Here is a 10,571-nt window from a genome sequence, read left to right as displayed (position 1 = left end):
ATGGGGTGGATGTGGCAATAGAGAAGCGAGGGTAGCTGTTCCGTCCATTTTCAGGTTTTGAGAATTTTCTTTCCTTTAGAAAAGCAAAGTAAAAAGGATTTTGAAAAGGTTTTATTTGAATTCCTTCGTTACTTTGTTTTCATAGTAGAAAATAAAGATGTGAAAATTAAAGTGATAAATTAGAAATGTAGAAATGATAAAAGATCTTTGATATATACTGATCTTGCGTAATCAAAGATATGAAGAATCTTTGATAACGCATGATCATTACCACAAGTAAATGGAAACGATGCTACTGACGAAATGTAGTGGTTAGTATTTCCTTCAGGATATAAAATCCCACATGAATATTATTATGTTGAATTCAAGGCTAAACACCCAGGATATCTTATTACTTTTGAGAAATTTTAACATTTTCGTAGTATAGGTCTACCTTTCCAGAGTTACCAATTTGGCTTTTTTTCAGGCCAAAAAACTCCTTAAATTTGGCCTTTTTTAAAATTGGTTGGCCTTTAGTAATATGAAAAAATGCGGACCTTATATACTATATATTTGGCCTTTTTCTACTAACGGGTTGGGCTTTTAAAGCTTCTGCTGACTAGAAGTTGGCCTTTTCACATTTAGAAAACCTTGCAACCCTGCTTTAAGGCTCACAATGTTGCTCAAATATGCTCAACATCCGAACCATAGCAAACACACACGAAAAGGAGATGCACAAATGGGGCAAGTTCATATACAATTATTGATTGAATTCAAATAACTTAATTAAATGTAACCATTGTATGTTGATTATTAAAATCAAATTCGAGGAGTTGATTTTAATCGTGTTTTCTATGAGCGCATTTTAGCTTAGCCAGTAATAATAATAATAATAATAATAATAATAATAATAATAATAATAATAATAATAATAATAATAAAATACTAACGAGTTATGTAAATGTTGACTATCAAAATCAAATTCGAGGAGTTGATTTTAATCATGTTTTCTATGAGCGCATTTTAGCTTAGCCAGAAATAATAATAATAATAATAATAATAATAATAATAATAATAATAATAATAATAAAATACTACCGAGTTATGTAAATAGTTCATGTCGACTTTTTTAATTTCAGAAACGAATAAATCATAAACTTATACCATAATTTTTCGATGTTATTCGGACAGCTACATTGTAAAATAATTGCAGATTTTTTTATTCACACGAATGTGCAGAAAGAGAAGAATAAAGAAATGGACTGACTTGTAAAATGTCATGCAATGACACAGTATAATAAGTAATCGTAGATAATGTCCATCTAAAGAAACTTTCCAATTACTTAAATGATCTTGGAGCAAGACATGTAGCTCAAAGAAAATGATTCTGATAAAAGTGTTTCAAAAGTTCACCGGGAAAGAATATATTTTCCTCTGATATCTTACGTTTATTACAAACCAAATGCTTTCGATACCTATAATATTTGTTATCTTATGAAAACAATTTTTTTTTTTTTTTTTTTTTTTTTTTTTTACAAATGGTCTTATAACCTTTAGGGGATAAATCTATTTAGAATATGTCATAGTAAAACATTAGAAAGTTTAAGTGTTTCAAAAGTTCACCGGGAAAGAATATATTTTCCTCTGATATCTTACGTTTATTACAAACCAAATGCTTTCGATACCTATCATTTTTGTTATCTTATGAAAATAATATTTTTTTTTTTTTTTTTTTTTTTTTTTTTTTTTTTTTTTTTTTTTTTTTACAAAGCGGTCATATAACCTTTAGGGGATAAATCTATTTAGAATATTTCATAGTAAAACATTAGAAAGTTATAATTAGATATAATTATGATTAAAGTCATGCTATCTAAAGAAACTTTGAGCCAAATGTCATAAGAGCTTAGATACATTTTCTAGGTCTTTCTCGCCTCCTAACTCCTGGCAGTTCTGAATTATACACTCATTTTACTAACTTATCTTCGTCCATTCTTCCCATACGACCAAACCACCTGAAAGTTCTCTTAACCGTCCCTTCGCCTATATTAGCTATTTTACCACTTCTTTAGCGTACTTCCTCATTTTCGGCACTCTCAATGCGTTTTATAGCGCTTTTATTACTCGAACCATTCATTTCAAAAGCTTCTAGCTCTTTTCCTACATTGGCATTCATAAACCTAGTTTCCTTTCTATAGAGGAAAAGTGGTTTAACCATAACTTTTCCTACATTGGCATTCAAAAACCTAGTTTCCTTTCCATAGAGGAAAAGTGGTTTAACCATAACTTTTCCTATATTGGCATTCAAAAACCTAGTTTCCTTTCCATAGAGGAAAAGTGGTTTAACCATAACTTTTCCTACATTGGCATTCAAAAACCTAGTTTCCTTTCCATAGAGGAAAAGTGGTTTAACCATAACTTTTCCTATATTGGCATTCAAAAACCTAGTTTCCTTTCCATAGAGGAAAAGTGGTTTAACCATAACTTCATACACTTCAACCCTGGTTTTAACAAACATACCAAGTTTTTTTTTTTTTTTTTTTAATCAACCTTTCACAATCCTTCTGACAGCTTTATTACCCCATCTCTCATCATGTCATTATGCATTACATTTACCTTGATACCTATTTGCATGAACCCCTTCGATTCTTCCACGGTCCATTTAATTACTCTATTTTCAGGTTTCAATTTTCAACTCTGTAATCTGCATTACAATCCCTAATATCGCAATAGGGTCTGCCCCTCTCCTTTAGTCTTCTCCTGTACTTTTCTTTCTCCCTATTTCACTAATCTTTCCCATCCCGAGTACCTGCCTTTGAGCTCTAAACTGGATTGTATCCAGGGGTACTCTTCCTTTCCCCATATTCTCCACTTCCCTATTCTTATCATACTCATACTCATTATCTTATGTTTACTCTCAAAAGTGTACTTTCAAGTTTCTCCTGTTGAAAAAAAGCAAGACTTCATTCATCTTTTTTTTTTCTACACCACAGCACATGTTGTTTTCTATTTACAGTTGGGTAGATAGGTAGGAGGTAGGTACTGGGGATCCACCAACCTAGAAAATATGAGCCAAGCTGAGTGATGTACCAACCGTGTGTCACACGATCGTACATGGTTCATTTTGTGCTTGTATCTTCTCTCTCCCCTTGCACTAAAAAGAACCTGAAAAATCATGTCTGCTTTTTTCCTCTGTAACAGTGTCAATATTTGAACATGAAAATTCTTGTTGCTTTGAGATTTTGTATATAAAGGAGAGTGTTCTTTAATAAACTAACTCAGTTGCTTTCACACTGCCTTTGAGTTCACAACCTTCTCTCGGCTCCGCCATAGTGACAAGCGGAGTAGCCAAAATAATTAGCCATACACAGATAAGTTGAGGAATGATATTCCTAACCATGAGGTTGAATCGGTGGGAATTTGGAATTTCAATAAAGGGGATGATGCTATTTTTGGTAAGGTTAACCTAAGTCTAATTTCTTATTTTAAAGGCCGCTCATGAATGGCAGAGGCAAGGGACAGTGACATTGCCCTAGCAGTCAGGACAATACCCTAGAGACTGACCATATATTATATGATAAGCGCCCAAGCCTCCTCTCCACCCAAGCTAGGACCAGGGAGGGCCAGGCAGTGGCTCCTGATGACTTAGCAGATAGACCTATAGGCTCCCCCAAACCCCCCAACCTTAGCTCACAAGGATGGTAAGGTTGCAGACACTAATGGCACTAACGAGTCTAAGCGGGACTCGAACCCCCGACCGGCAAACACCAGGCAGAGACGTTACCAATCAGGCCACAGCACCCTCTGATCTCTTCCGGTCAGACACGGGCTTAGCAAACTAGTCTCGTTTTATGGTTTAAAGGTTTAAAAGCCACTCATGAATGGCAGTGGCAAGGGAGAGTGACATTGTCCTAGCAAGCATGACAATGCCCTAGAGACTGACCATAAATCATATAATCAGCGCCCAAGCACCCTCTCCACTCAAGCTAGGACCAGATAATGACTGCTGTTGACTCAGCAGATAGACCTATAGGCTCCCACAAATCCCCCAACCTTAGCTCACAAGGATGGTGAGGTTGCACTAACGAGTCTGAGCGGGACTCGAACCCCCGACTGGCAAACACCAAGCAGAGACTTTACCAATCAGGCCACGGCAACCCTATATAATTTAACTTTAGCTTTTTATTACTATTTTTTTTCAGCTTATTCTTACTTTTACTTTTCTATTGCACAATGGTCTGCTATCCTTATAAGGTTGCTGGGGCCTGCAGGACTTTTTCTTAATTAGGGCTTCAACTTGGCTCATGATAATGATAATATATATGTATATATATATATATATATATATATATATATATATATATATATATATGTATATATATACAGTATATATATATATATATATATACATATATATATATATATATATATATATATATATGTATATACACACACACACACACACACATATATATATATATATATATATATATATATATATATATATATATATATATATATATATATATATATATATATATATATATGATGAATGGGAGTGTGTCTGCATGTATAATTGCATTCTTGAGCACATGCATACCTTTTGCAAATATTGAGTCCATTCACATAAGAGAAAATGAGACAAAGATCAATGCTATAACCATTCTCTAGTTACTGCACGATCGTGCATAAATTATTTTGTATATATTATGCTTGTATCTGCGCTCTTCCCTCGCACTAAAAAGAACCAGAATAAACATGTCTGCGTGTTTCCTCTGTAACATTGTCTGTTTCTCGAACATGAAAATTCCTGTTGCCTTGAGGTTTTGTATATAAAGGAGAGTGTTCTTTAATAAAGTTAATAAGTTGATTGCATCCCGCCTTTGAGTTATAACCTTCTCTCGGCCGTCACATTACTGAAGGATGATCTCCACATTGCAAATTGAGTCCCCTACACATACTATATTATTCGCATCTGTATTGCAGGAACTCAAGTGCTTTCTTTTCATTTTCATTACTTCCCCACTCGTAACTATCTAACATTTTTTTAGCATTTTTTTTTCTCTTTCTTCTAACCGATTCAAATTATATACCGTTCTCATCTCATCCATACATACACACCTATATATATATATATATATATATATATATATATGTGTGTGTGTGTGTGTGTGTATATATACAGTATATATATATATATATATATATATATATATATGTATATATATATATATATATATATATATGCATATGTTTATAGATTTATGTACTTACCATATATACATCATACCCACACATTTATATATATTTATATACTTATATATATATATATATATATATACATATATATATATATATATATATATATATATATATATATATATATATACTATATATATACATATATATATACATATATATATATATATATGTGTGTGTGTGTGTGTATACTTTTACAGGGCTGCTAATTCCATAAATAACATAAACATTAAACCCAATTTATATATATAAGAATGTTTCCTGATATACAGTGTACAATACCAACAACTTACACACGGCATCTAAATTCCATAAGTAAGTCCTTCCTTGACAACATCATTTTCCTTTTCTCTTTTTCCCAAAAGCAACATGTGGTTAGGTGCAATGTCCTTCACTTGTTTTATCTAAAGAAATTACCAGCAATAATAACAACAATGATTATAATAACAAACATATTAATACTAAAAATTACACCAATAAAGATAATAACAATGCTGCTTGAAAGTTAAACAACATAAATACAAACATGCAATCAGCACCTCAAAGGGACATTACCGAAAGCGAGGTTTCAAATATATCATAATGATTCCAATAATTCTATATCTAAACTTTATTCAAAATAGGGAATAATTTTCTGATGGTATTGGTTGCCTCTTCGCACGGTATTTCAAGCCAAAGTCAGAAGAATCGGTGTGGATATGAGAAAGCCAAACCCTGAACACCACTCCTATAGTCCATTTCTTTTAGCGATGCAGATTTGCACCGACTCGCAGCGGTGCCCTTTTAGCTCGGAAAAGTTTCCTGATCGCTGATTGGTTGGACGAGATAATTCTAACCAATCAGCGATCAGGAAACTTTTCCGAGCTAAAAGGGCACCGCCGCGCGTCGGTGCAAATCTGCCTCGATAAAAGAAATGGACTATAGTATGCGTGCTGTTAGAGATATGTAAACAAAAATACATTCTCTCTACCACTGTAGTTGCATAGCAAATTTACAAGCAAACCAACCTTACCTTATATGTCAACGGATTCATGACCAAAAGGAAACTTACAGTCGTTGGCCAAAATATATAACATGAAGGTCTTCCTTTCGTGTATCAAAATATTGAAGAGCGGAATGAGTTCTGGAGTGAATTAACTAGGTGTGTAGAAGGACTGGGTAGAAGGAATTATGTAGTTGTTATGGGTGACTTAAATGCTAGAGTGGGTGCTGGAGAGGTAGAAGGTGTCATTGGGAAATATGGCGTACCAGGTGAAAATGAGAGTGGTGAGAGACTGGTAGATATGTGTGTTGAACAAGAGATGGTAATAAGTGCTAGCTTTTTTAAAAAGAAAGATAAAAATAAGTATACATGGGTAAGAGTGGCAAATGGAAGAGTAGTAGAAAGGGCATTAATGGATTATGTGTTGATAACAAAAAGAATGTTTGGAAGATTGAAAGACGTGCACGTGTTTAGGGGTATGGCTAACGGTATGTCTGATCATTTTTTGGTGGAAGGAAAATTGGTTGTAGCAAAAGAGTGGGGGAATAGAGTAGGTGGATGTAAAAGGGAGCTAGTGAGGGTTGAAGAGCTAATAAAACCGGGGGTAAAAAGTAAATATCAGGAAAGGTTGAAAATGGCATATGACGAGGTGAGAGTAAGAGAAACTGGTAATTTAGAGGAGGAGTGGAAGTTAGCAAAAGAAAATTTTGTTGGGATTGCAAGTGATGTATGTGGCAAGAAGGTTGTTGGAGGCAGCATGAGGAAGGGCAGTGAATGGTGGAATGAAGGAGTGAAGGTAAAAGTGGAAGAGAAAAAGAGGGCTTTTGAAGAATGGCTGCAGAGTAATAGTATAGAGAAGTATGAAAAATATAGAGAGAAAAAGGTGGAAGTAAAGCGCAAGGTACGTGAGGCAAAGAGGGCAGCTGACCTGAGGTGGGGTCAGGGACTGGGTCAGTCATATGAAGAAAATAAGAAGAAGTTTTGGAAAGAAGTGAAGAGAGTAAGGAAGGCCGGCGCAAGAATTGAAGAGACAGTGAAAGATGGAAATGGAAGGTTGTTAAAAGGAGAGGAGGTAAGGAAAAGGTGGGCGGAATATTTTGAAAGTTTGCTGAATGTTGAGGATGATAGGGAGGCAGATATAATTGCGGTTCCAGGTGTTGAGGTGCCAGTGATGGGAGATGAGAATGAGAGAGAGATTACAATAGAGGAAGTGAGGAGAGCACTAGATGAAACGAGAGTAGGAAAAGCATCGGGTATGGATGGTGTGAAAGCTGAGATGTTGAAGGAAGGGGGTATGACTGTACTTGAATGGTTGGTGAGATTGTTTAATGTGTGTTTTGTGTTGTCAATGGTACCAGTAGATTGGGTCTGTGCATGTATTGTACCACTATATAAGGGTAAGGGAGATGTGCATGAGTGTTGTAATTCAAGAGGTATTAGTTTGTTGAGTGTAGTTGGAAAAGTGTATGGTAGAATACTGATTAATAGGATTAAGGATAAAACAGAGAATGCAATCTTGGAAGTACAGGGTGGTTTTAGAAGAGGTAGGGGTTGTATGAATCAGATTTTTACAGTTAGGCAGATATGCGAGAAATATTTAGCAAAAGGTAAGGAGGTGTATGTTGCGTTTATGGATCTGGAGAAAGCATATGATAGAGTTGATAGGGAAGCAATGTGGAATGTGATGAGGTTATATGGAGTTGGTGGAAGGTTGTTGCAAGCAGTGAAAAGTTTCTACACAGGTAGTAAAGCATGTGTTAGAATAGGAAATGAGGTGAGCGATTGGTTTCCGGTGAGAGTGGGGCTGAGACAGGGATGTGTGATGTCGCCGTGGTTGTTTAACTTGTATGTTGATGGAGTGGTGAGAGAGGTGAATGCTAGAGTGCTTGGACGAGGATTAAAACTAGTAGGCGAGAATGATCATGAATGGGAGGTAAATCAGTTGTTGTTTGCGGATGATACTGTACTGGTAGCAGACACAGAAGAGAAGCTTGACCGACTAGTGACAGAATTTGGAAGGGTGTGTGAGAGAAGGAAGTTGAGAGTTAATGTGGGTAAGAGTAAGGTTATGAGATGTACGAGAAGGGAAGGTGGTGCAAGGTTGAATGTCATGTTGAATGGAGAGTTACTTGAGGAGGTGGATCAGTTTAAGTACTTGGGGTCTGTTGTTGCAGCAAATGGTGGAGTGGAAGCAGATGTACGTCAGAGAGTGAATGAAGGTTGCAAAGTGTTGGGGGCAGTTAAGGGAGTAGTAAAAAATAGAGGATTGGGCATGAATGTAAAGAGAGTTCTATATGAGAAAGTGATTGTACCAACTGTGATGTATGGATCGGAGTTGTGGGGAATGAAAGTGATGGAGAGACAGAAATTGAATGTGTTTGAGATGAAGTGTCTGAGGAGTATGGCTGGTGTATCTCGAGTAGATAGGGTTAGGAACGAAGTGGTGAGGGTGAGAACGGGTGTAAGAAATGAGTTAGCGGCTAGAGTGGATATGAATGTGTTGAGGTGGTTTGGCCATGTTGAGAGAATGGAAAATGGCTGTCTGCTAAAGAAGGTGATGAATGCAAGAGTTGATGGGAGAAGTACAAGAGGAAGGCCAAGGTTTGGGTGGATGGATGGTGTGAAGAAAGCTCTGGGTGATAGGAGGATAGATGTGAGAGAGGCAAGAGAGCGTGCTAGAAATAGGAATGAATGGCGAGCGATTGTGACGCAGTTCCGGTAGGCCCTGCTGCTTCCTCCGGTGCCTTAGATGACCGCGGAGGTAGCAGCAGTAGGGGACTCAGCAGTATGAAGCTTCATCTGTGGTGGAAATGTGGGAGGTTGTGCTGTGGCACCCTAGCAGTACCAGCTGAACTCGGCTGAGTCCCTGGTTAGGCTGGAGGAACGTAGAGAGTAGAGGTCCCCTTTTTGTTTTGTTTCTTGTTGTTGTCGGCTACCCCCCAAAATTGGGGGAAGTGCCTTTGGTATATGTATGTATCAAAGTATTTACCTTTCCATTAGAATAGAAAAAAAATAATGATTTAATTGCTATTGCCTACCCACAACCATGGAAATTATTCGAAAAAACCTTAATTACGAATATCTCTGACTTTCGATCATCCTTAAAAGTTCATGTGAAAAAAGATAAAGAATTGCCCGCAATTAACAATACCTTTTGTTTATGGTCGAGGAAAAAACACTGAGAATGCTTTCTAAAGAGGTTAGGTTATCTGAAACCCACTTTAAACCACCGTTAACAGCAGCTTTTTTCACCTTCTACAGAATCGACAACTTTCGATTTCTCTGGACAAAACGTTAAAACAACATTTAGGAAAAAAAAAAAAGAAAAAAAAATACTCACCCCACCACTGTAGATATCAGGCTGCATGATTGTGAGAAGCTATTGGAACTTCTTGGAATATCTGCTTGCAGTTCTTGAAGATGCAATTGCTCAAGATCGTTCAGTACGTTGATGATTATGATGACGCCGCATCCGAGATAGACAGCCGGTTCGTTTTCCAAACAGGATTATCATCCACTTTCCAGAGGAACAGGTTTCTGGAAGATGTCCAAAATCTCCTTTCTTTCACCGATTTTTACCGCATCCACATCCACAGACAATCGATTATTCCTCCTCTCACTGCCATTTTCCAAGGAAGATCAACATGATTATCGAGACAAAAAAAAAAAAAAAAAAAAAAAAAAAAAAGGAGAAAAACTTTATGGTTTTTCCCACCGCTTTCACCGAACTTGATCAATCTTGGGCTGTTTGTAATACAAGATGTATCTGCTTTATGTTGCCTGACTTCGGGTTTAACTCTCTTTACGATCTTGATATAGACAGGACTCTCTAACAAGTATTGAGTGAGAGTGTACATATATTCCGTAGCTTCATATAACCTAGCGTTAGGTGTAATATATAAACACAAATCTATGAGTGTCTGTGTGTGTAAGCAAGCAAATTTATGTATGTGTCACACAGGGTTGCCAGTTTGGCCTTTTTTCAGGCCAAAAAAAACCCCTCAAATTTGGCCATTTTTTAAAATTGGTTGACCTCTAGTAATGTGAAAAAAGGCGGGCCTTATATACTATATATTTGGGCTTTTTCTACCAATGGGTTGGCCTTTTAAAGCTTCTGTTGATTAGAAGTTGGCCTTTTTCTCATTTAGAAAACCTGGCAACCCTGGTGTCACATTTAAATGAATACATAAAGCACATACTGTATATCACTACTCATGAACTTGTGTATGTTTCAGTTTAAAGTAACTTGTGAATTAATACAATACGAATATTTGTATGTGCATTTACTTGTATGCAAGTGGAAACGAACTTCTGACTCCCTTTTACCAAATGAATCAGAATTTGAAAACCGTAA

At 36.2% G+C, this 10,571-nt stretch overlaps 1 protein-coding gene across 3 annotated transcripts in view; it reads right to left on the bottom strand.

Moving 5' to 3' along the window:
* Positions 1-9,836, bottom strand: part of mxt (Eukaryotic translation initiation factor mextil) — a 175,109-nt gene extending 165,273 nt beyond the window's left edge. For all 3 annotated transcript variants that reach the window (XM_068379631.1, XM_068379655.1, XM_068379644.1), the window contains exon 1: positions 9,558-9,836. In XM_068379631.1, the coding sequence (XP_068235732.1) occupies positions 9,558-9,584 (27 nt within the window). In that variant the 5' untranslated portion in view covers positions 9,585-9,836. The remainder of the gene's footprint in view (positions 1-9,557) is intronic.
* Positions 9,837-10,571: the final 735 nt, after the last annotated feature.

This window comes from Palaemon carinicauda, chromosome 1 (assembly GCF_036898095.1).
Source record: "Palaemon carinicauda isolate YSFRI2023 chromosome 1, ASM3689809v2, whole genome shotgun sequence".
NCBI lineage: Eukaryota > Metazoa > Arthropoda > Malacostraca > Decapoda > Palaemonidae > Palaemon > Palaemon carinicauda.
This window is presented reverse-complemented; position numbering and strand designations above follow the sequence as displayed.